General features: G+C 29.2%; 1 protein-coding gene across 1 annotated transcript in view; it reads right to left on the reverse strand.

Annotated features, from left to right (window-relative positions):
* Positions 1 to 27,651, reverse strand: part of LOC129958649 (nephrin-like) — a 658,065-nt gene that overhangs the window by 151,534 nt on the left and 478,880 nt on the right. Inside the window, exon 13 of the mRNA XM_056071256.1 lies at positions 26,351 to 26,597. Coding sequence (XP_055927231.1) covers positions 26,351 to 26,597 — 247 coding nt within the window. The remainder of the gene's footprint in view (positions 1 to 26,350; positions 26,598 to 27,651) is intronic.

Consider the following 27,651-nt stretch of genomic DNA (forward strand, 5'->3'; position numbering starts at 1 on the left):
TAACAAGAAATCCATTTTGTCAAATATGGATTAATTATACTAACGTCCAGTTTTAAAGAAACACTAGGGCTATCTTGGGACGGACCTCGTCATTTTGAACCGCGATCAGATGACGAGGACAACACCTGAGCCTGCACCACCCTTTCCAAACTTCCACACCACACCATAGGAAGGACGTATGGTCCCGAAGGATTTAGGGTGCACCAGACCCGGTTTTTCGGTGGAATCAGGTTTCGAACCCGAAACCCACCAGTTCCGAAGCCGAGATTTTACCATCAGGCAACCGCGGCCCTTGCCAAATGAGGAATAAACACGCTTAGGTTAAATCATGTTTATTGCCAGTTACCTAGGGGACATGTGGTAGAAAATCTACCCTCTCTTTCTTGAGTATGCGATCGAGCATTCATTTCCAGTACAACAGGAGCTCATCGAGCGTACGCTCATTTGCAGGATTTAAGTGTTGTAACACCAGAAGAATACAGCGGCACTAATTTGTATGTTTTACATGACAGAGTGAAATAAAGTCAAAATATTTGTTAATTCGCATAACCGACATAACTGTAATCTATTTTGACAATCGAAGAAAAGGAAATCGATTGTAATAGCAAATAAATAATAAATAAATTGTTAGTGGTAAATCTGTGAGGACAGCTATATAAAAAGAAGCCATATCTTTAGATGAAAAAAAATATTCAATATATTTTGAACAAATAATTTCAGAAAAAGGCTCAGGGAATATGTTGTATTACCATTGCTAAAATTTACGAAAGAATGAAAAGGTAAACGAAAGAATGTTAAAGCTCTTTGTTGTGATGATCAAATTCTTGAGCCTCTAATGGATAGATTTCATTGTTCGAAAATGTCTTTAAAATCCCATATCGACAACGATTTGGTTTCTTCATTAAAACGCAGGGCTTTTCAGAAAATTACGACTGCCTTTATGGTACCATCTTTTTCCTTGTAGCGTACAGTAGGAAAATATTTAAGAAGCTGTCAGGATTTTCCAGTTATTGTGTACACTAAATTTCATAGTATTTTTTAGAAGCTGATTTCAATGAGTTGAGCACATAACAGAAATATATCTGGGATACATTTAAGGCCACAATAGCAGGTGAATACCATGAAGAGTTGATATATAGAAACACTGGAAACATCTCCCAAGCAAGATGACAGGCAATAGCAAATCGAATTTTATATTTAAACATTGCATTACTTGACCCAATATTGCAGCTGAAAAAACCAGTTAAGTATGTCATGAAATTTTATGCTCCCGCATGGCTTAATCTAAAATGCTATCTAAGAATTATTTATGTATCAAAAAACTTTTTTTAACATAGCACAATGCCCCATGTACTTGGAAAATGAGTTTACGGCTATTGTTCAATAAATTCTACAGCGAAAAGCTTTTATGATGCATCCACAACGTTGCCTTTTGTGTATGTTGTTTGACTTACAAAAAGCTATTAAATGCCTGACAAGTAAAAGGATGAAAAAGCCGGACTAACAGCAGACTTAATAATAAAGAGAGTCTTCTAACCACAATAAGTTGATTTTGAGGCAGAGGTCTTTATACATCTTACTAACTTGCAGACTAAAACAGTAACGGAACTATCTCTCATAACAAAAGTACCAGAAATAGAGTTGGTGAAACTGAAACGAGTGATATAAAGATTTCCTTTGTACACAAATAAAGTAGAAAAAATTGCAAAATATATATGACAGAAGCTTTAAAACGTGTTTGGGATTTCAAACAAAGAGAAAAGTCATTAGATCTAGATTTTTTGACAGAAAATGTCTTCTGAAGTCTGAAATGGGATATTACTTAACATCTGCAACTACAACATTCTAGAAATAAACATGAAATATGACTTTCCAGAAGAAAGAATATACATAATAATTTTGAATATTGAATAATATTTGTAATGTTTTGAATAAAATTCTTTTTAAATGTTATTTTACTTTCTAGAAGAAATATATATATATATATATAATAATTTTGAATATTGAATAATGTTTCTAATATTTAAAAAAAATTCTTTTTAAAAAGTTTTATTTCTTTTAGAATACATTCGTGGAATCTCTGCAAATAAATTTCAATTTTGAAATAGTTTTTATTTGTATGGTTGCAAGAAATATGTAGATAAAACAGTAGACTTGAAGTAAATGAAATCTTCAATAATAGACTTTTACTTTACGAAAAATTGATTGGATATCAAAATTTTGCATATCATATTTATATATATCAAAATTCTGTAAACTTCCGAGACATATTTGGCACAGAAATTGTTACACTTAAATGATATTTAGGTTAACAAACACGAAAGGATTTTATTAATTTCAAAATTTGTCATCATTACATGTGGAAATATCAAGAAGCTTGGAATCTATGATCTTTAAAAATAACGTTTTTGAGGTGTTTGAGTCAGTTTTAAAACTTCAGAGAAAATTTTTTAAAAATCTTACAAAAAAAAGAACAGCAAATCTACAAAAAATAACTCATGGTGGCTAACATCTAAAGCTGATATAAGACATGCATATCTATTCCTGAAATTGCTAAGTGAGAAGTTGGAAATGGAAAACTGGAATTAAAAAAAAATTAAAACTTTTTTTTTTCAAGAATTGTATCAACCCGCTTAATAATTTCTTCTGTTTCACTTTTTATGGTAATTCACATTATTCTCAAATAGGGTGAATATGAATGAATAGTGAACGAATTAATAAAATCATCCAGATGAAAATGCATCAGTATTTTAGTTGCCTTATGGCATGATCATCTGAATTTCTATTCCTTATATTTTTAAGAAAAGCAAAAAATTCCAGAGAAGATGCACTTTTCGTTACAAATGAAATATAAATATTCATAAAGCAATAGTTTTTCTTGTAAAATGCGCATGCTTTTCCCAAAGGAGCCATTTGTAGAGGTGGTGAAATTCTTTATTTGGGGGGGGGATATATGATCACTCGTCCTAGAGGTGAATAACTCTATTTTTAGTTTGTTATGGACAAAAGATGCTAATTTCATATTCTATTCTTAAATAAAATTAATAATTACATGGTGTTGGGTGCTACTATATCTAAAAGGTTAAAAATCTGAAATTAAAATGCTCTCATTTACACCATTCCAGCTTTAAACGCTCAAATATTTTCCTGTTACACACAGAGAGAAAGAATGTGTTTACTTATGACGCATACCTTCGGATGAAGATAATATGAGGCCTTATCAATTTCTTTAAACTAATCTTTGCAACGATCGAGTAAATTTATCTGCTAAAATCATTCGCCAATTTGTGAAAATTATTTCAGTTTAAATTGTTTATATATTCTTAAATTCTCTACAGTAAATATTTTCATATAAAGCAACTGACTCAATATAACAATAAGAGAGCCATAGCTGTGGTTAGCGGTTCATTTTAAATTTGTTATTAAAAACTACGTAAAGGTACATATTGAAATGTGTTGCTTACTTCTAAATTGTGCGTGAAAAGCATCAATGCCATTTCGAAGTTATTTACGGAATATTTTAATTATCGGTGCTTTGACATGATGCTTCAGAATTACTAAATACAGATATTATAAAGCGTTAGTTTATAACGTTGGAAACATCGGACTACATGTATTAGATAAACTATCTGAAACTAGGTCATGAAATCTTTATTTCTATTCATTATAACTAATCCAACCAATTTCAATTTCCACAGTAATGCATTCATTGTAATGTATAGTGCCAAGTTTCTAATTAATCGCGTCGTTAACAATTGGTAGCATTTGAAAAATCAATGACCTTTCTATCGTCGAGACTAAACTACGTAATCGATTTCCACGCTTATCAATTATGCCATAATGTGCTTTACTGTTAATATATCATTGTCCAAAGAGAGGCATTTTGAACATGTCTGTAGAATGCACAATTATCGACTCTCTAATCATTGTAGCTTTTATAAATTTAGTGAACCAGGTGACTTTAATGGTTTTTCTAAGTTGCACGATGTCTGCTCAAAATTCTGTAAAATTTGAGTTTTATAAAGATATCAGATATCAGCAGCTAGCCGTCGGTCAATGTTTACAGCGAAAATTCCCTCTCTCCTCTTTTTGATATCTATAAAACCTATATTTACTTCCATAATATAGGGTTTTTCTTACAACACTTGATCATTTGTAGAAGTTAAATGTATAAATACACACAAAGTGTGCAAATGAGATTTCAGAATGGATGAAGATTACAGGATTATCAGCAATTCCTTTGTTAAATTCTTTCAGGAAATTCCATAATTATTCAGTCAAAAGAATTATTCCATATCAGTCAGTTGTCAAAATTTTATTCATACCAAAAATTATTTCAGGCTGTTACTAAAACGTTCGGACACAGTCAGGGAGAAAATACATCTTAAACGAATGTCACGAAGACTAAACTAGAAATGTAATAGAATTAGCAATTATAGATTGTAAGAAAATTCACTTTAGAATATCTTTGCTGCCAACTCTTTGGATGACAATGTATTCATATATGTCTCTAAAGGAAGAGAAATGCCGAATTTTGCAAAGTCAAAGACATCATAAATAGTTATTATGACTAAAATGAAATCGAACGTAAATTAATCTTAAAACAGTTGCATTTAACATTAGAATTTATCACACACATGTGATGATTCTCTTGGAAGCTCAACTTTTCAAATGCAGACCCATTAGCTATTTCCTTCCCTCCCTTGAGTTCCTTTGGCTATAATATGATATCGCGAGTAAAATCAGTTTAGAGAGCTTCAGAAAATATCCTGCCTAATCATATCATCTCAGTTTCTTTCAACAACTAGGAACATCAGCTCGGATCGGTTTCATTTTGTACCTCGGAAAGTCAGCATTTTCATTCTATCCGAAATGGTCTTGACAAGATCTTAAAAATATCTTCAGCAGATACAGACAATTTCAGATAAAAAAGAGTAAAAATTTGTAAATCAAGCAATGGTTGTTTAGAATTCTTTATTTGTCTTGCCTGAAACCCCTACAAATGTAATTTCTGATTGTGATATGGGCACTTTCAAACAGGGAGCAACAGACTGATTAACAATGCTGAACATTTTTCGCTTGAGTGACTACACAAATTTACATCAATTTAATCGAAGGTTTAAACATCCCCCCTCCTATTGAACGAAGAAAGAGCTGTGATTTCCCTTTATGTTCCTTTGTTAAAACAATTTAATTAGCCATGACTTGAATTTTAAATGGTACATCGTGCTTGCACATGCATGTTGATCCAAAAAAGACCTGATTACGATAGACTTGTTTTGCAAATTATTTAACATTACATTTTTTAATTAATTACTCAGTGTTCCATAAATTCACTTGAGAATTAGGAAATCAGGATAATTTAGAATAAAGCAATCAATATAAAACTGAAAGATTATTGATTTATAAATAAAGTTGCTTTAGAAACATATTCATTAATGAGTAAGTTTTGTTTTCGCATAAAAAGAGGAAATAAACTATTTAAATTAGATTTAAATAATTAAATTCCAAAGTTTTGAATAAAGAATATCAGCGGGCATCACTTTATTGATCCATCAGTTCTAAATGGTATCAGGATTTTTTTTTAATTAGGCACAGAATTATTTCTTTTATCAAAAGGTAAGTTTTAAAAATATTGTTTAACAAATTTAATCAGTGATATCTACCAATTCTTTCGAAAACTAAAAATAATAATAAAAAAACTGAAATTAAAACATGCGCAAAAGTTAAAACTAACTAATAAAATGCAAATGTCCGTTATCAAAAAGATAGCTGAATATTTTAAAATTTCCTTAATTTAACTCTAAATATATATTGCTACTTTATTTTCCAATCTATTGATTGTATCAGTATATCAAAAAATTCGTTTAGTAATTATTAAAGATTATAGAGTAGTGAGAAAAATTATTCCCACTCTGAATCAATTCAAATGAAGCACTGTGTATTGTACTCGGATAACGTTTGAACCACTGCATCAGCTCAGCAATTGAATCTAGAGTAATTATTTATTTACATATAATACAGCGATATTATTCGTAGTTTTCAGCCATGTTTCATCATATTCAGGAATTTGAAATCATAGGAAATTATGTGGTTGTATGCCCCTTGAACATAAATCTGGTCAGAATCCCTGTCAGCATCAATCTGCAGCTTCCTTGTCTAATCACAGTTATCATCATAGTTAGCAAATTTCCCCAAAATCCCACGAATACTTCCAGTGTGCTACCCACATGTAGTTATTTCGCCGATTGAACCTGAACATCTGCTACATATCAGTGAAAACAATCAACATACTATTTCTGCCTGCGGGGATTCGATGAAAGAATATGTTAGGATAGATTTGTTCAATCGACTTTCCATTTCAAACTGCATGCATTACACTATAATGCGTATGAACCGTAATAATCTGTAGTGAATTAGCCCTGAAATAATATCTACACCAATCCCAAGCTCTATTTCGAAAAGAAATTTCGAAATTAATTGATTAATTTTTGTGTTATATATGAAATTATTCTTAATAAGCAAGAAAAACGACTTTCAGTTTGCTACTGTTTCTCAAAATGTAAATTTTAAACATATATATAATTTTTAGTTCCTCCTTAACAAAAGTACTTACTTGTTGTTATGCTTTTTTTTTCATCGATTTTAGAATGCACAAATCGGTATTTGCTTAAAATATATTTTTTAAATATATGAATCAGCAGAATTATTGCAATATCATCTTTAAACAAGAACGCGATTTCAAGGTCATAAAAATAAGCTATACAGTAGACACCCGATTATCCGCGCCTGCCGCACTAAGTTTTTTTTATTTTTTATTTTTTGCTTCCCAGCAAAGAGAAAAGGCTTCCAAGGCAAGAAGCAAACACAAATAACTGATTTCTTCAAAAAGGTGTAGTTTTACAGTTATGCTTTTGTAATTACATAATACATTACAGTATTAAAACAGTACATATGTATTAATTTTTCTATGTATCCTTGACGCCTCTCGTAAGTACAAAGCACTTTTCTGTTTCCATTAACAAAATGCATTTTAGGTTAGTTTTGAGTGATATACTAAAATATTAAGCGTTAGTTAAACATTTCCTGCTGTTTATTTTACGTTTTATTGTACATATTGTCTCTTTTGTTATACCCGTTTTTAGCTTTTTTCGGATTATCCGCGATTTTTGTTATCCGCGGAGGCCGCGCCACCCAATTCCGCGGATAATCGGGAGTGTACTGTATTTATTTTCTCCTGCCTAAATGAAATGATCATTATTTCCAAATCTGAAAAGAAAAATAAAATTTCAAAAATCCAAGATTTTTCTTGAAATAAATAGTTCAGAAAAACTATCAAAGCATCAAATAGTAAAATTTACCATTATAAAGCACCGTATCCTAAATGTAGTTATTAAGTTAAGTCCTCAGAGATTCTGATAATAAATAGTTACAGAAATAAAATCGATGGAAAAATAATAATGAATGACAGTGGCTATAAAATTTAGAACGAAATATTTGAATAAATTTTACACATCTTTAAGCATACTATTGCAGTATTTCTACAATTTTATTACCCGGAAAATTCAGAGCTATGTTCAACTAAGAATATAAAAATCAAATCTGAAACTATAAACAATGCTTTACAGGGAAGATTTTCAAAAATTTTACAAGAAATATGAGAGGATAAAGAAATCGGAAGAAATATTTTCAAGTAAATCCGAAGGTCAAAGATATCTAGAGAAGACTATTAAGTTATTTTTTAAAAAATTATTTTTAGCATTTTATTATTCTATAATTATTGAAAAATTTATTTTTCCGTCCATAGATATATTAGATACTCGTTCAAAATTGAATCAAATGTTTTTTGGCAATAATTTTGTCGTCTAAAATTTTCTCAGATTTCCAGAATATTGCTATGAAAGAGGTATTTTTTGAAACTGGAGAATCGAAAAGTACATTAAAATTCATTCTCAAATTGAAATTATATGAAACCTGTAACTGAAATTAGATGGAGAATTTATTATTATTATTTTTTTTAAAATTCAAAACCAGTCATTGGTATACCTCAAAAGGATCTGAAAATTTGAGAGCAATGTATTAATTTAATATTTAGTTAAAAACGGCGAGAAATGGTTAAAAAAAATTTACGCCGTTTCTATCAATTTATTACAAAAGAAGTAATGTAAATGCTAATATTACTGAAAATTACAATCTTAAAGTAAATTATGTCAGCCATTTTTAATAATTTGTCTTTTTTCGGTTATTTTGAAATCTTAACTAAAGTGCTTGAAGTTATAAGTAAGCAGTTTTCCAGGATTTATTTTATTTTTATTGAAATACTGTTTTAAAAGATAAAATATAGGAATCTATAATTTAATTATAAAGTCATATTCATTAGTTTCTAAACAGATTTCTCACAACCATTAACTCATAATCAGCTTTCATTAATAAGCTACATTTCCACATCCTTACAACTGAAATTTATATCCTAATTCTCCATACCACCTTTACTACTGAAATTATGCTAATTCTTCGTAATGTATAACGATGTCATAATATGTCTACGGTCATTTACTGTTAAGATGCACTTACAAGGTATTACTTTCCCACACAGAGCTGAAACTCCCTGTGGAACCAATTGCTACAAATGGTCTTGTCAGGGCTAATATTGCTGGAAATGTGTTTGAACACATATTTGAAATAAATAGATATGGACCCATATTTGAATCAGTTGAAGAAGGAGATGATTTAGCATATCCATGTAGTTAAAATCTCAGAAAAGTAAAAATTACACAATTTCTTAAGTTGAACAGGAAACAGAAAAATATCTAAATAGAAAAAAACTTATTTTCTTGAAATAAATTTTCTTGTAAATTATGAATATTTCAAAAAATTTTAGCAATATTAATCACATTTCAATACGTAATACAGTTCAATTTGTTTCGATTAATGTTAGTAGTTTATGTCATACAATATTTACGTTCCTTGAAACTAATTTTCAGTAATTTATTAATTAAGGAATAAAATAATTTGATTATTGCATTTTAGATTTCAAGCAGGAAGCTTTTAATAAACAAACTTTTATTGAACGACTAAATATTTAAAAACGATGTTAATTAAATAAAATTAATAACAACAAATGACACTAAATTTTAAAATATTTAAGTACTCAAGGTCAAAAATTTATGTTTAGAAATTATCATTTCTATATCCCTGGTACTGATTTGTTCAAATGTGATTGAGAAAAAATTCGATGTCAAATATCAGGTCCATGTTTTCTTTCTTTTTTCTTTGAATGGGTGTTTTATTATTTTGAATGAAAGATCAACCCAGTGAATTTTCTTAACTACACAAACACGTTATATGAGATTGTGATTGAAATCTTTAATAATACTATACCGAAAACGTATTTTCATGAACGATATTAAAGTTCCCCCAAGAAAAGCTTAGTGTGCGGCGGAAAGGGAGGGAGGGTGGGCGAGTTATCTCCTTTTACAGCAACCTGTTCTTGGTCGTCACCCCTCCCCCTGCACGGTCAAAGTCCAATTGAAGGCGCGTTATCTCGAAACTCGAAGTTTTGTTTCTTGGGGGTCAAACGACAGTGAGACTCTTATTGGTTGATGTGGCAAAAACGGTGAGAAAGAGGATTACCCATTAAAATGGATTAGCCAATCACTTGCTGGAGTTAAAATGCATTTTTACAAGCCTGTCTAATTCCAGAATTGTGCTGAGCAATTTTATGCTCCTTTCTTTCCCTGCATTTTGGAACTTATTTCACAATTAACATATAAAAAACAGAATTCTCATACTATATAACAGCAACTCTTATCTTGCCGTAGAAAAAAAAAAAAAAAAAGACTCGACATCATAACTCAATGAAAGACAGCAAGATTTAAAAGTTTGACGACATATTCATTAGATTTTGTCACATGATGTGAATTTATGCCATTAATATGGAGATTCGTTTCAACATATTTCTATTTCCGAAATAGAATTATTATTATAAATTATGTTTATTATTATGGTATTTCCATTTTCCTTCCAATTTCAACCGTCAATTTCATAAAAAGAGTTTGTTTTCATTTTTAATTGAATAAAGTATTGCACATAGCCTACGATTTTAAAATCAACTTTTGAAAGATGTGAACTGTGATAAAATCGTTCGCTTCACACCAAGGACAGATACTAGGCAATCACTATATGTCACTATGAGACGAATCAGTCAGAGACGAGAGCTGAAGAAGTAAGCATGTACTCGTACAATATCCTCCCAATATTTTTATGATAAACTGATAACCTAAATGATCACCTCAATCAAGTATTCTACGGATGAGTTATGTAAATATCTAATCTTAATGTAATAGCATTATTTAAATAAACATAGCATTACTTAAAACTTGATCAAAATTGGTATCTTTAATGTGTGTTAATAACAAGAACATTTAAGTTCAATTTCTTCAAACTGTATTTTACGATATTTTAAAGACCTCTGGTTTGTAATTAAATAAAGGCTTTCATTATAAAAAGCCGATTACGGCGAATGCCCCGTCTTTCTTTCTATTAATTCAAGAGAGATTATCTGCTTTAAGCGTTAACATCTTTAAATCTAATTGCAATGAAATAATGATCAATAAAAGGGATTTGCATTAAAGTAATTCTTGGACGGTTTTGTATTAAAAGGGCTCGCTTTCTTAAGGATTTGTTTTTTTCATTTATTCGTTAATTTCCTTTTGGCTTAGCACCATATGAAAATACAATCTCAATATCATTTGAATGAGATACTTCAAAAAGAACAATTTCATTAGAAATGTTAGAAAGCAGTGAACGCTTAGGAAAAAATCAATCAATAAAGGAATATTTTAATGATTTTGGCAAAGCATTATGAAAGATCAATTTTGAAAAAATAAGGTTCAACTCATCGTTATGGAATAAAAAATGATTTGAAACAACTATTTTATTACAACAGGAAATTTGAAACATCGGACCGAAACAAAAATGTTCTGCACTGGTCTACAATTCTCTTGATTTTGTACCTAACATGTAAAAATAAAAGACATAATACGAAAAGTAAAAGTGTGCACTTAACCTATACAGAAAAATTTTGTCAAAGATTCTTTACTATCTGAAGTGAATTAATTGGAAACCGTGTTTCTATCTTATTTGTCAAGTTTTTTAGAAACTGGGCCTGAAAAAGAAGTTGAGATGTATTTTTCTACCGAAGAAGTAAATACACTAAGCAAGATTAATATGAAGTTTTATTTTGAAAAATAAATTTAAAAAAAAAAGTGAACTTCAAAAGAAAAAGTGAAAAAGAAAAGTACTACATGCAATTCGTTTTGCTGATAAAAAAAGAAATCACCCTTGCGAGAAAGTACTTTTTGAGAGTGTTTTGCTTATCAATATAAATACGAATTTGTAAAATAACGTCGAATTATCTAGCTCAAAAGAAAGCCTCCTCAAAAGACTTATTTAAAAAATATATTATTCATAAAAATATAAAAATTATAGAAAATGTATGCGATTTTTTATGATTAATAAATAACGCTAAATAAATCATTTAATATGATTTTTGGAAATCATGAACTGGGCTTCTATAAGTAATAAAATTTAATATGAAACTGGAATTAATGAGACCTTATACATTCAGAATAATTTTTAGAAAAACGTTCGGTTTCGCATTTTACTGGGTCTACCATTTTGAAATGATAAAATAATAATTTAGTAATAAGAAGGGGTGGGGGGGGAAATGCTCAGCGTTTTTTTTTTTTTTTTTTTTTCGACACAATGCTATCAGCTACATTATTTCCTTGTAATGCTCCAAATTTACTAAATGCATGTAAATAATTTACATTTCTCATAGATTACGACCAAAACTGGTAAACGCTGCAGGAGGTAGAAAAAAAAAAAAAAGAGAGAGAGAGAGAAATTAAATACATATATTTTTATCCAGAGGTCAATAACCACGTAGTTCTTTTAATGCATAAAATGATAAAATTTAGCAGAAGAAAGAAAAAAACCCTCACAATATTTCATTGTTTGTACAATCGTTTTGGAAAAAAAATTGGCCACCTTTATAGCTCAAACATTTATTATCGCTTTTTCACTAAACTTGTGTCGATGGAAATGACTCAAAGAAACTGGTTTATGCAGATTTAAAAAAAAAACTGATTAACCGAGTTAATTATCGTAATTAATTAATTATCTTGAAATATCACATTTCAAAAACCGACATTTCTAATAATTAAACCCGATACACGCTTTTCTAAATGAGTATCAAATTTTATTCCGAAATTCGGAGTATTTCTTGAAGTATAATTAATTTTTTTTTCTGAGATTGTTGAAAGAGAGAGGAAAAAAAAAAAAAGTTTTTATTACACTGAGATTTCGAAAAATTAATCAAGCATGGTTCAGACTAATCGTCAATATGAACATTCATTTTCAAATCTCACTTATATAAAATTTTTCATTGGAATTTTCAGCATTTCATTACTTTTCAAAATATATTAGATTTCACCTCGCTAATCCGCCCTAAACATTTCAATCACACCCAAAAATTTCAGCAACACAACTGTTCTTTCTCCTAATAAGAAATTATATTTGATATTTTACAATTTTTACATTAATTGAAAGAATATTAATTTATGAATAGAAAAAAGGTTACATTTTAACATAAAATGATCTAATTAGGAAATTATCCAACAGCGATTTTATAATGACAGATAAAACTCATGCACCACAACAAAAAGATCGATGGAAACAATTAGAAATAATATTCAGTTCTTTAACAAGTAGGCATGTCAAAGCGCTATCTCTCAACGATGGAAATTTAAAAGTTTTTTTTAATATTTTAGGAATTGTTACAGATAAGCACATAATTTTATTTCACTACACTACAATTCACAAATTTCTCACTGTTATACTTAAAAATTTTTAATATATATACATACATATTATATATATAAGGGTGGAACGAAAACGGCTTAAAAATTTAAAAAAAAAAAAAATCGAATTTTGTTTGGGAATAGTGGGGAATAGTTGCCTTTTAGGTCCATAAAGCATAATTGAAAATTTGGTTGCAGTATTGCAAAAAGCTTGAAATTTGAAAAAAAAAAAAAAATGAAAAAAGCTGGCAAATTTTAAAATGCGCCTTTAAATTTATTTTTTCGATTTCAGTTTGGTAATAGGAAGAAAAAGGTGCATTTAAGTTCATTTTTTTTTTTTTTTTTTTTTTCTAATTTGGTTGCACTACTATAACATTTTGGGGTGCCGCAAAGAATTTAAAGCTTGTAAAAAATTGAAAAATTATAAACTTTGATAAAAGGAATTTTATGAATTTTTCGTGGATATGATGTTATAAAAGATGGTTTTAAAAACATATATAAGGACTACAACTCGAAAAATTCCTAATTATAAAATATAGTAATAAAAAAATATATTGAATTTTAAATTTTGTTTCTTACTTTTGTATCCTTAATGATTACAAATGCTACAGATCAAAATCTTTTCTTCTACTTCATTGCCACATTAAACTGTTTTTTTTGTATTAAATTTTGTCATATTCACACATGAGTCAATTTTTGCTCTTATGTATCCTTCTGTTGCGACTGAACCACAAACATTTTGGGCCGATTCGGTCACCAGTTTTACAGCTCTTTCAACAGCTTGCTTGTGACAAGGAAGCCGGAGAAAGTCGAAAACTGAGTCCACTATATTATTTGGTTCAACTTCAGATGCCATCAGTATAAAGTCTTTGAGAGAGTCACTGGAATCATGTTTTAACAAGGGGGGGCGTCATTTTCATACCATGAGATCATGCCCACTTAATCTTTGCATCGAAGTTTATCTTTGGAACTTTGAACTTCCTAACTTTGTCTCTACTTTCTGTTCTTGCTTTTAAAACACATTGCAAACCAAGTTCTCTTTGAATTTTAAGTTCATCACTTAACATGGATATGAAATAAAATTAAGCAGATGTTTGGAACCATACGTACATGATGGTTTTAACTTAATATTAAACCACACAGACACATACACATACACTTTCATAAAGTTGACCTACATTTTGCCTCAGCCAGAGTTAAGATTTTCAGTTGCCACATACAATCGGAGCAAGCGATTGGCTAATGTCAACCACCTAGAGTGAGCAAGTTTTCCAGGGTTTCTTAAAGATAAATCTAGTGAGCAATTTCCACTTGATACAGTGATACACATATCCAATAAATATTTTTGATCAGTATTTAAATCATTTTTGTCTTCCAGAAGAGGAAGGTTATTTTCAATTGGTAAGAAGATAACCAGAGGAAGACTAGCACAGTTTTCTAGCTGCTGACCTATTTCACCTTTAAGCTCATTGGGTCATTTCGTTTTACCATCTAAATGAGAAAAAGATGTCGCAATGGTTGCTCATTACAATGGAACAAACAGATTAACCTTTCTAAAAGTCTTCCTATTTCCTTTTCCATCAAAGAAATCACACCATTATTATACCCAGTATTTACTACGGTTCCATCACACCCAATAACCGTAAAGTTCAAAAGTTGTTTGTTGTGCTCTTTATCTTTAAGAAATTATAGTATACTGTCTGATATGTCTTTCACGGTGTCAGATTTAGGTGTTATATGGCCTAAAAACTTTGAGCTTGGTTCCTCTATTAGTGAAACGTGCACTTCTGAAATAATACTACCTCTCTTTTCTTGAACAAATGTTATGTCTTTTCTCCCATCAAAAAAACAATCCTCTATTTTCGATTATCTGAGTATAACGATTGTCTTTAATGAGAACTCTTCGATTTGTTGATCTTGCTCTTATAATTTTCATCTTGTCTATTACATAGGTTTTGTCTTCTGTGATTACACCCAAGTCCTGTAAAGCAGCAGTAGCTATAGCTGCAGCAGCTCTATCTGATATTCCGATACGGGCAGCAATGGAAGTTACAGATGGCAATTTAATACGCATTTAAGTGCTTTTCACTTCGTTCAGTTTCGAAAGGTTTGGTAGTCTTATCTCTTCTTGTCTATTTGATGGATCTGGTTGGTCTGTCTCTTCTAGTGTGTGCTCTCTTAAAGAACACTGTTGTTCTTCAGCTCTGTCAATAACCATTTCTGGCACACTAGTATTTTTTGCCCGTTCATGATTAAACTTAAATATTCTCTGTAGTTGTTTACTTTTTCTTCCTTCTCTCTTTCGCAAAGCGCTTGTGGTAGCTACATCAATGTTACCTATAACCATTTTTCTGTTAGAGCGTTGATCGTTTAGAAACTCTTGTTCCATAACTAGTACTTCTTTTTCTTTTATGCAAGTGCAAGTATTAAAATTTACACATTTACAGACAGCAATATCAAATAAACGTTTAGCTTCTTCTCTAAATTTTCTGAGGTAGGAATCAAACTTATTTGAACCTTTCCTGCTTTTAGATTTAATAAATTCCTATATTTAGCATGATAAGCTTTTATCATTTGTAAAATTCTTTTGCTAGAAATAACGGAAATAGAAGCTCTTGGCCATATTTGTTCTATTTTGCGAACTAAAGTGTCACATATTTCACTGATAGAAGGATCCTTCTCTGAAGCAATTTTGAGGTTATGTCTAATATAACAGTAGCACTTCTTAACATATTCTAAGTTGGCAGTTCAAATTCAAGCAAATCACTAAATTTCCCAAAAGTAGGGCATTTTGACATTTGCCATGTCTTCACTAACTTAACTTGAGCCATTTTTACTAACTACAAAGTACACAAGCGCATAAATTCACAAATCAGTTACGTTAATCATTACACAACGGAGCGGAGACTTAAACTTAACTGAACTCGGCACCAGCTCTAATCTCATCACCAAACGCAGACATAACTCCGCCTCCCTTCAATAATTTCTCCTTCAGTGATGACTTAGCTTCCTGGATGCCATACCAATGCAAGAGTAAAATTGTTTTTATATTTCTATTCATATTACAACGCCTATTTAAAGTTTTTTTATTTCCTAATCGAAGCTTGCAAAAATCTTTAAAAAGTTGCAAAAAGTGTGTTTTTATGAAAATTTAACGTCCTTGTGGCACCACAAGATGTATTCTTATATATTTTTTAAAATTTTTTATTTATATTATCTATAGCAAAAGACATCTTTTCCACTCTATTACATATTAAAAATCAAAAATTGATTATTTCGTAAAAATACTTTAAAATGTGGCAAAAATTTCAATTTTATGAAACTTTAACGCTCTTGCGGCACCTAAAGACGTACTCTAATATTGCTCTTATTTATAATTTATTTTATCTACATCAAAAGGCAACTTTTCCGCGCTATTATGTTCTTTTAATGGGTTAAAAAAATTGAGAAATATAGTTTCCAAAATATTAGCAAACAAATTTTTTTTATGATTCATTTAATATAGCATACGTCTTTGCTCAAAACTTTAAAAGTCTTGAAATTCTCATCAGAAGATTCCAAAAAAAATTTGCCAGCTTATTTCATGATGAGCAATCGAGTGATAGAACAAAATTTTCAGATGTAAAGAGAAAATGTCTAGATACAAATTAATATGTTTATTAACTCAGTTAATTAGTTTATATATATAACCTGTCGCTTTCAGCGATTTTCATCACAATTTCCGACATCAGTTGTTTTGATTATGACCTAATAGTTGTTAGAGTCACAGAGTTGCCCTCCCCCCCTATTCGTTTTTTGCTGATGATTATACACTTTAATATATTAGTTTAAATCGAATCTCTATTTTTAAGGACAACAGTCTCATGCGTTGCATAATAAAGCACATAAATTCAATGGCGAGAAAAGTTTAAGAAAATAAGCTTGCTTGAAGAGATTAAGATCAGTTTACTATATCAATTAGGTTATATCAATTAAATACTAAATACGTTTGAGTTTTTGTCGATTTTAAATCGCCATGCTTTTGGGAATAGTTATTTCCCAGTATGAATATGTTTGAAAATGAAATTACAAATGATCTTTGTACAAATTTATCACCCTGTCTGAAAATAAAAATATTATATTTACTGACTGTTGTCAAATATACCGTAGAATTTCTAATGAAAAAAAAAATGCATAAATTAATATTTTTAGCGCGTTACAGTCTTGGATCTTATATTATTACATCATAAAACTTCATAAATTTCTCAGTTTGCAAGATATTAAAACAGTAATTTTGAAAAATTAAAAGTTTATATAATGCATATAATTAATTAGTAAAACCAAACTGATTTTGTTACACAAATATCTTTCACTGCCTCATTATTTCTATTGCAAATATTAGCATTTTGACTCATATCTTATTAATATCGCTTTCTTGACCAAACTGTCAATGGAAAATAATGATCAATTATAAAGTTCAACTGTATCAAAATTCTTTTAAAATATGCAGATTTTTATCTCAACTGCCGATTATTTTGTAGAATTTCAACGTGAAGATTAAAATATTTAAAAATGATTACTCCGCCAAAAAATGGCGATATATCATCAAAAATAATTATTAAAATATTACAACATTTATGATATGTTCTTACATAACATTGAAGTATGGGTATAATTAATGTGGATATCGAATATGCATAAAAAAGTTTCTTCCTCGTTGAAATTTAAAGGAAATCCCCCAAGTGCAATGTTTCCATTATTAACATAAGATTTTATGTAATGCAAAAACAACTCATAGAAACGGGATGAGATTTTGCATAACCATGGAAATATATATATATATATATATATCGATTGTAGTTAATAATGGTCACTGTTGCTATTCAAGCATCATTGATAAATCATTATAACTGATAAAATTATTTTTAAATTAAAAGCATTATGAGAATTCAAATTTTTAATTCTATTAATAAAACTTTCATGACAATATACGTATGTTGTCTCTGAAGATTTGAATTATAGTCCATAACAGGATTTTAACTCAAAATTTCCTTTTTTAATTTCCAAAATTTCCATTTTTTTTTAAACGAACAATCCTACAGTGAAAAAAAAACTGGATATTTGAGCATAAATTTTAAAGCAATTTACGAAATAAGATACATGTTGCTATTGGACTTTTTCACAATTTGAGCTTATTTTCATAAGTAAGTAACCCCTAAAATGTTCAGCGTTATTTTTTAGAGGGTGTTATTTCCTTTCAAATCGTATCTTTTATTTATGTTTACATTCAGTGCTACCTAGTGGTTTGTTTTTTGACTTCATATATATATGCTATTACAATTCCAACGCACAAGTACATCATCATATTTTAAGAATTCTAACTTTTATCCTTACATTTCTTGGAGTTATGATAAATTCTTTATTCTTTTGAAAACTCAAGAGGAAAACTCCCATCTTTTTGAAAAGTTTCAGTCTGTCAGCTTGCAAGCAGTTTACAAATGTCCGGTCTTCAGATAAAAGACTTCATTCTTTTGATATTTAAAAAGAAGACTGGTTAATTGAAGCATTTCAGAGGTTTTAAATGGTTCCAGCTTCATTTGCGAGTGTTTCCCATTATGATTGAAAAACATAAAAAAAATAATAGTTGCAAAGTTAATGAACAAGGGACTGCCTGCAGAGTAACTTCAAAAATTACCACGGCAGAGCTTTTTTAAAAACTCCGGTTTTAAAAAATAACGTAAAGCACTCAAAACTAGCAGCAGTGAGAAGTGACACAGCAGTAATACTTGATCAATCATCAGTAAACTCCAAATGAATACAATTTTAGTCATACGTTCAATTTATTACAATATATTAGTTTAATTTCTATTTTTTAGATTAGGAAACATATTTTTAAAAAAACTGTCATAAAGTATTTATGATTTTGAACAAAACAGATTTTAAAAAATTAGAAAAAGGAATTTATCAATTTAAAACTAAATTGTTTCAAAAATAGATTTTTTTTTTGTCACGGGGTAAAAAGTGGCATGCAATTAAAGATTTTCTAGTTCATCAGATGCTGTGTTCAAAAATGAGCAGATAACTTTAAAAATTATCACTTCGTTTCTAAATTAAGAAATAAGCTGTATTTCCATATAATTTAATATACTTCGGTTTAATAAATAAATACGTGTAATTTTTAATTTTTTTCACATGAATCATCGAAACAGTCGAATCTTTTTGAACTAACTGATAATATATTATGTTGTTCAGGAACTAGAGAAAGCACTGAGAAATTAGTATAACAAATTTGAAGAGTTAGTAAAACAAAAAATATGGATTGGTTTTTAATTTATAAGGTTTTTAGAAAAAAATTCATCAAAAAATTAAGAAAATAGAATATATATATATATATATATATATATATATATACATGTATGTATGTATGTATACAAATAGAATTAACGAGTGCAGTGCGTAAATATAAAATGCATGGTAACTTCCCGAGAATGAAAACAGGAAAAGAATCAAACGGTTTTATAAAGAAAACTATTCAGAGATTAATAATGAATAAAAAATATTCGATATTTTCGCCAAAAAAAATTTTTTTTTCACATACATTTAGAGGGAATACTTTTGTACATACTGTGAAGTTTTTATTAGTGATGAAATGCCCAGCAATACATTTATAAAAATACATCTAAAGGAACATTTCTCGTCCAACCGATACCATGTCACCATAAAAATGCTTGATCTAAAACAAAGTTAAGTACAACCAGACACATGATACGACGAATAAATGGATCGAATCTCGAATCTATGACTCCTATGCCTCTGACACTTATTTATCGCTCTTTATATAACGGTACATAAAGAGCACATAATTTTCCAAAAACCAGCAGATATCAAAAATATGAAACTAATTTTTATTTTTATTTCTATCTCTAAAAATTTGAATCAATCTTCCGAAATTCGCTTTAATGAGTACCCATAATTCATTTCAGTTAATTACTTACAATGTCATCATAAATGCAAATTAAATGAAGAAATTAAGATACTTATTTCGAAAATTTTTCTAGGAAGCGTTTCTGGAAGTAAACAAATAAACTCATTTATTATAGACAGAAAGATTCTGCAATCAGTTTTGATTCTGAGTTTTTTATGGGTTAGGTAATGCTTTACTTGTATAATTTCCTCCATAATAATAATTTTATAAAAAGAGTCTGTAACGTTAATATCATTTGCACCTAGCGAAATTATTTTGTGCTAAAATTTGAACTCTTTTATCAAAATAACTAAAATGCTCCATTAGTTGGACCGAAATTGGTCTAAAGAATAGGAAATAACTATCAGACTATATGAATTGAAAAAAAGTACCATCAGTAATACAGACAGAAAAAAAGGGGAAATGACAAAATAAATAGAAAGGAAACAGCTAATAAAGAAATCTTGTCTGTGTATAGCAGATGTGAAGTTTGTATAACATTCCCAAATCAGTGTATTTTGCGGTTTCAGGTTTTTATATAAGCATATTTTCATATTTTTCTTTCATATTTTCTATGTGGAGTACTCTTTTTGTTGATAAAGGTTATATTTTGCATACCCATATTAAAAGAGTAGTTCTTTACCCTTTTTAAATTGCTATAAATTAATTACCAATCAAAATTATTCATTATATTTTCAGTTCACTCTTCTGCTTTCAGTTCATTCGCAATAATACTAGGAAGAAAAACGATGCCTGCTGATATAAATAACAATAATTACGAAGAGGCATCCATAAAGCCTTTTAAAATGAATAACTGCTCTTTGCCATTCATAGTTAAATTATTTTGAGTAAACGTTATTAAATAAATGAATTTTCTTCCAAGTTAATATGATGAAAACCGTTTTGATAAATGAAAAAATAAATTTGTTTCATTTTATAGAGTAATACAAAGATTCCAGCTCATTAGTGCCAAAGTATATTCAAATAAAATACTTTGGCCTCTAAATAAAATACAAATACAAAATATACGCCTCTAAAAAGTCATGATATTGAACAATTATGTTAGCATCTTATACATTTTATTTCTAAGGAAATATAATGATTTTAGAATTCTTTATTTAATCTTCATACATTCAACAAAAATAATTTTTATAAGTTTAAATCTGTATTAATTTCGGAAATAATGTAAAAAAGAAAGCTTTACGAAACAGCCAAAGATGAAGGTTAATTGGAAGGTTTGTTAAGCATATTAATTAGGGAAATGGGACATCTGGAAAAATCAGACGTTTCAGAAATAAATTTCTTCGATGAGTTACATTATTTTAATGCAGTTGAAGAATGAAAGCTTGGAGTTAAAAATATAATAAATAGGATATATTATAACAATTCCTTTTTTTTTTTTGTAAAGAGTACAAGCTCAAAGAAAGAAAGTAAAAGTCATATTTAATTAGTTATCTATAAGTAAATTAAATATTCAAAATTTAAAAGAATTAACTTTGGGAGTCCTTTTTTTAGTTTTAGGTATCAGACAAAACTATAAACTGTATTTATATTTCAATTAAAAAATTATTAATGTAATTCACATTCCTTTCACAAATTTAACAATATTTTCATAAGGTAACGAGTAAAATATATTTAATAGTTTAAAGGAAATTATTAACACAAACGTTAAAAATGATATATAAAAATATGTGTATGAGAGAGAGTGTTTCTTTGAAACAATTTTAAGAAAACAGGCGTAAAGCTCCTGAACTAATTTTCTTCGTGATTTTAAGTTTAGTTTAGTTATATTAACGTCTCGTTTGAAGCAACACTAGGGCTATTTTGGGACGGACCTCGTCATTTTGAACCGCTGTCAGATGACGAGGACGACACCTGAGCTGGCATCCCCCCTCTCCCCACCACACCACACCACACCACACCAGCGGGAGGATGTTTGGTCAAGACAGATTTAACGTGCAACAGACCCCATTACACGACGGTTCTTCGGTGGAATCGGGTCTCGAACCTGAAACCCTCCGGTTCCGAAGCCGAGACCTTACCACCAGGCTACCGCGGCCTTTCGTGATTTTAAGAAAAAAGCCCCATTTTTATCTGTTATAAAAATCTTGCAGGTATGATGACTGCAGTACAGCGTATCGAGTAGGAAGGAAGAAGACAGTATGATAAAGTATTTCGACTTTACATAAGTTTAGAAAAGTCATTTTCTGATACTGCATTTTGATCACTGTTGAAAAATAGTAGCCCACGCGTCTTAGAAATTAAAGAGTAACTTTGAGTTCGAGTGATATAAACTTTTTTTTGATTGAATGAGAAGTGGGCATAGAGTTCTTTGATATTATGTTTTATTCTTCATATTATTAAGACAAGAGTTCAATTTTTATCCATTAGTAAGTATTTTTTATGTAAGAACTATGACCAGCAGGAGTCGAAATCTGAAGTGGATGGCAAAAAGCAGGAAAAGAAGCTATGAGAAAGTAATCTGAGCTTATATCGCTTTAGAACAGTATTTATTTTGCAGAAAAACCATTTTGGGTTTCAGCAAACATTAAGGGTCATTGTGAGAAAATAAGAGCCAACGCAACTCAGAAATTAAAGAGAAGCCGAAACTCGAGTAACTAAAAAATAATTGTTTTTAGAGCAGAAAATTATATCTATATATTAATGAAAAATGTTAATTTTTATGATTCAGTGGGCATCTATATATAAGTAGGTAAAGTAATAGATATGAAATCTCAGAATTAAATTATATTATGAAAAGTTTGGTCCGTTGTTACTTAAAGAATTAAAGATATAATATTTATTTTTTTAGAATGAAGAATATGATTGTTAAGCTGGTTAGGGAGAATTAAATATGATTATAAATCACGGTGTTCATTTGATCAAAAATTAGAAAATTAAACAGACGAAATAAATAAAAAAATGCCATATTAACGACTTATTTAAAATTTGTTCGATAGTTAACGGGGCTGAGGCGGACCTAATAACTTTGATTTATGTTTACATGGCAAGGAAAGCACTTGAGATAATATCCCCTCCTTTAACTACTTTATTTTTTTGCAATTTTTTAATTAAAGAAATATTACTTTTTTCATTAGTACAATTTATATACCAATAATCGTCTTCCCAATGAAGTTAGCTAAGCTTCCTAGTACCCTAGGTTTTTGAATGACCGTCAAAGCGACAACAAGATATACGAACTAATGATCAATTTCGAAAAGCCACGATTGAAACAGCCGCATTTATCGAAATGGCCCAGCACTTCCAGTGGGAGGTACGTTCCTTCTTTGGGATAGAAGTAACTCAACCTAATAGCATTGCTGTACAAAACAGGTAAACGTGAATTTGTCTAATTATACAACGATTTGCTTCCCAGTACTTGCCAGTAGGACGTTACATATTTATGCAGTCTTAGAAACAATTAATGGCATAGCTAGGGGGGAAAAAATGGAAATCCATTTTTCATCTCTCAAAATAAAACAATGATTTTTTTTAATGAAATATCTAGCTTATTATACACTTAACTACAATGTTAGCTGCACTCAGAATGCACTGAAGATGACACCATGAAAGGTTACTACTATGATTCTTGAAAGCATTTATGAGACATAATGTTTCTATTTATATGTAAATATTGAGAAAAAAAAACATGCGCTAAAATTTTGACTCATTATCACAGGCTTTTAACATTTTTTACTAGAGAAACTGATGTACCAATAATTTTTTTTCTTCTGAGTATAGTTTCGTATAAATGCTGCATTAATAAGTAATTAGCATTTTACTCTTTAAAAGCAGTAAACAACCTCGGGTAACTGGCAAGAACCTGTCAGTTCTTTAATTTTCGTTAGATGATTTAAACCTTTTTTTTATAATAATCCATCATCCCGCGCGACATAATCCATATCGCTTTATGGTTAATCAGAAAAAAAAGAAAAACGAATAAATTGCTAATGAAATTTGCTTACTAATTAACCTCTAAAGAGATCTTATTTCCCTGCATTATTGCAAGATGGTTATATTTATGGAGAATCAGAAAAGACAAGTTTGCTTCATGGGTAGGCTACAGGAACCACAAATCTTATTTTCTGATGCTTCGAACTACTGGAATATTTTCATGTCTTTCCGATATAATCTCATTTTAAAAGAATAATTCATCGACTCTTTCAATAAGTTTATCCATAGGTTAAATACTTATATAAATCTTCGAAACCAGGTATGAATAGTATTTCTGAACAGTAAGTGCCTAACGTGAAACAAAAACGTCCCAAACAAAATTTTACTACTAACTAAATTTAGTATTAAGTTGGTACTAAAGAGAAAAAGGTCTGATAAGTGGCATGGTAGGTATTTCCACCTACAATTTGCTACCTATTACTACTTACCAATGTAAAAAAAAAAAAATCGCCTTCATTTTTGCATTATTCATTTTTTATATCTCTAGTCGGATAATCATTTAATAATTGTATTTAATGGATATTATAGCAATCCATAATTATCTTCTAAAATTAAGTGTGCCTGTCAGGTATAGCTCCAAAAAAGCGAATGTTGATTTAAAATGTTTTTCATAAAAAATGACAAATTAGATCATTTAAATCCTAAGATAAAAGCAAATTATTCATTGAGAGTTTTAAGGAAAAAAATCTATGGTATAGAATATCACTTAATTATTTTTCAACGAAGAATAAACTCATTTTCATTTAATTACAACTAACTGAGTTTTCAAGCATTAAAGTAAATAATGGAGTAAAATAATGATCTAGAAATAAGAAAAATCCTCAATTCATTATCTGTGTATGTGACAGTAAATTAACAGAGGGACATGCCTCTGTTTGAAACAAATTAATACATTTTAGTGCGTTTAGGGATGCAAATAGAATAAAAATTTTGCATTTATTAGCAACTAAAATACAATATCCAAACGTTTCTGCTGCAAAAGAGCAACTAAACAGGCGTATACTTTAAATATTATTCACTTTAAAAAGATGTAATCTCATTACAGTAAACATCTGTTATCAGCAATAAAATGAACACTATGTAGGGAACTTGATATTGTTTTCACTTAGGAATGAAGCAATATGTGCGTGCTTTTGCGTGTAACAGCTGAAAAGAAGGGAAGATAGGAAAATAGGAACAACTAAACCATTTCTGTGAGACATTAAATGTGTTTCTATACATGTACATAGGAGACTACATATGATCGAATCTACTGTAACTGTAACGGTATGCATTTATATTCGTGTACGTAGGCAATTACGCTCAATGGTTATTAAATCAATGGTTATTGGGACAATATTCATTTCTGCAAGTCATAAGGTTACACAAATTGTTCTGTGAAATAAAATAAAAAATCATTTTAAAGGCTCTGTTCTCTCAGAATAAAAAAACTATAAAAAAAATCAAGAAACAGATGTCAAGCAAACTTTAATCGAGCGCGAAAACAGGCTTAACCATTTCCAGATGGGAAAATTCCACGAATAGAAACTGATAGCCATATCTTACAAACATATTACCTCACAAAATGCTTCTTGCATAATCTTAAGAATCAAAACATTATTTTTTAATGAATCAATTTCATTTCAATTTTTTTTATTTATTTTAATAAAGTTTTAAATACAATTTGTAAAAACTAATTTTTAATGTGAATAAATCCAAATTCATCTATCAAAGCATTAAATCGAGAGAATTTGCTATTATTAAAATTAAAATTAAAGAAGTTATTTCTTTGAATATAAATTTTAAAGTAGGATTTTCATTTCATCTTTTATTTCATAGTATATTCACTTTTTAATTTTTTTTGACTTATTCAATTAATTTTTCCGGCTTATCAAACAACAAGGTGAATTTTTGAAATAAAATATTCATTCAATAAAACTAAGAAATAAATTATTCAGATGAACAAGTTGGTAGCCAAAGGCAGCTAATTATTTATAAATTATTCATAGCGTTTCTGAATTATAGTAGTATTATGTTTTTTTTAGTAGTTTTACAAACTCGAAGCAGAATTCAATTGAAATTTCCCATATTTATGAAACAGAATATATGCCTTCCAAAATTTAAAAGAAATATTTATAACAATAATAAAAATTCAAAAATACATTAACTATTGCGAGCATATAAGTTCAATTGCAATCAAAAGAATTCAAAACTGAATTGAGAGGATGAAAGTTTTGCTTAAAAGAAAACTTAAATCCAGCTTGTCAATTATAATTTCAAATAATGCTTTTTTAAAAACATTTTGGAAAATGTTAAACGATTTGTTTAAAGTTTTTTTTGTATCGAATTAATAAGAATTTCTTTCGAAATGTCAGTCTGAGTCAGATTCAATAAAAACATATTTTTTTAAATCCAATATTCGCTTGAATAATTTAAAAATACATTTTCTTTTGAAACATAGTAAGAACAGAATTCAAATAATGAAAGATCAAATAACTGTTATAGGATTTTTCTTTACAGCAAAGAAAAAATTCACATTCACTCAGAAAAATAAAATCATTATGATGGATTTTTTGAACACAATTAAGATAAAATACAAATCATGACTTACAGAATACATTGAGGATTATATGTTCCTGGACAGATCTCTGAAATGCGTCATTTTTGGCTTCACAAGTAATTCGACTTCTATGGTCTGCTGATGTAACCGGTACAGAAACTCTACTTCTTGTGGATGTCCCTCCGTAGGCGGCATCTGCAGTTTGAGACTGATGCTGTTCCTTTAGTACAGTTCCATCCTTCCACCAGACTATGTATGCAACGGGATTGCTGCTACCAGACCAGCATTCCAAATTTACCTATACCCAAATATAAAGATGAAGAAAACTCTTCATAAATAATTAAATCCAAAATTTTAACTGCTTATCTAATAAGATAGAAAACTGATAATCTGAATATTAAATACTTTACAAGCACTCTGAAGTTCTTATAAATCTAAACCATGATTCCAAGGGAAGACATATTGAACTTAATTATCCATATCATTGCTTATTTATTGTTTTTAATTATTACGACTAACGCATTGACAAGCTATCAATCTACAAAATCTGGGGAACAGAGATGTATCTTCCACATTTTAAGCGAAACATTTTTTAAATTTCAAATTCCTCCGAGCTTCTGCTGGTAAAAATTAATTTCAGGAAGAAATATAAAGAATTTAATAAAACTCTTTTCATAAAAGCTATGAAATGGTAATTGTATATCATTTCATATATCTGATTCATGTTTTGAAATTACCTGTTAAACTTCTGTCAAACTGCTTTAGATTGTGTTGATATGTAATTGATATAATCTGTAAAAATCCTGTTTTTAGTTGCATACTTTCCAGGTGAAGTTTTCAGGTTTCGACTTTATAGTACTTTATACGAGCAAGATAACAGTTTAATGCGTGCTTCATATTGGCATACTTTCAACATAGCAATGTAATGATTTTGAAATTTTGGACTTCTTATTTATCAATATTACAGAAACCAAACAACATAAGGTCAAATTTTGAAAATGAATAATTTTAATCACAGCCTCTTATTTGTGATTTAATAGTCGCTTTAAGTTTCATTTTAAATTTTATAAGGAGCTTCGCTGAAATTTAAAAAAAATAACTATACTTTCAATATTTGGCTAAAAAATAATCATCATTTTATTTTTTCTAGAAACAATAACAATGGAATTCTTTTCTAGACGAATTATTTGCGAACATGATTAATTAAGGCTATTTATTAACCCTATGAAAGAATTCTATAACAGTATGAATTTACATGGGGGTTAAACTGAGTATTGCTTAATTAATATTATGAGGAATAAAACACAATAATTTAATTATATATGGTTCATGTGTTCTGTTTTTGTATAAAT

This window comes from Argiope bruennichi, chromosome X1 (assembly GCF_947563725.1).
Source record: "Argiope bruennichi chromosome X1, qqArgBrue1.1, whole genome shotgun sequence".
NCBI lineage: Eukaryota > Metazoa > Arthropoda > Arachnida > Araneae > Araneidae > Argiope > Argiope bruennichi.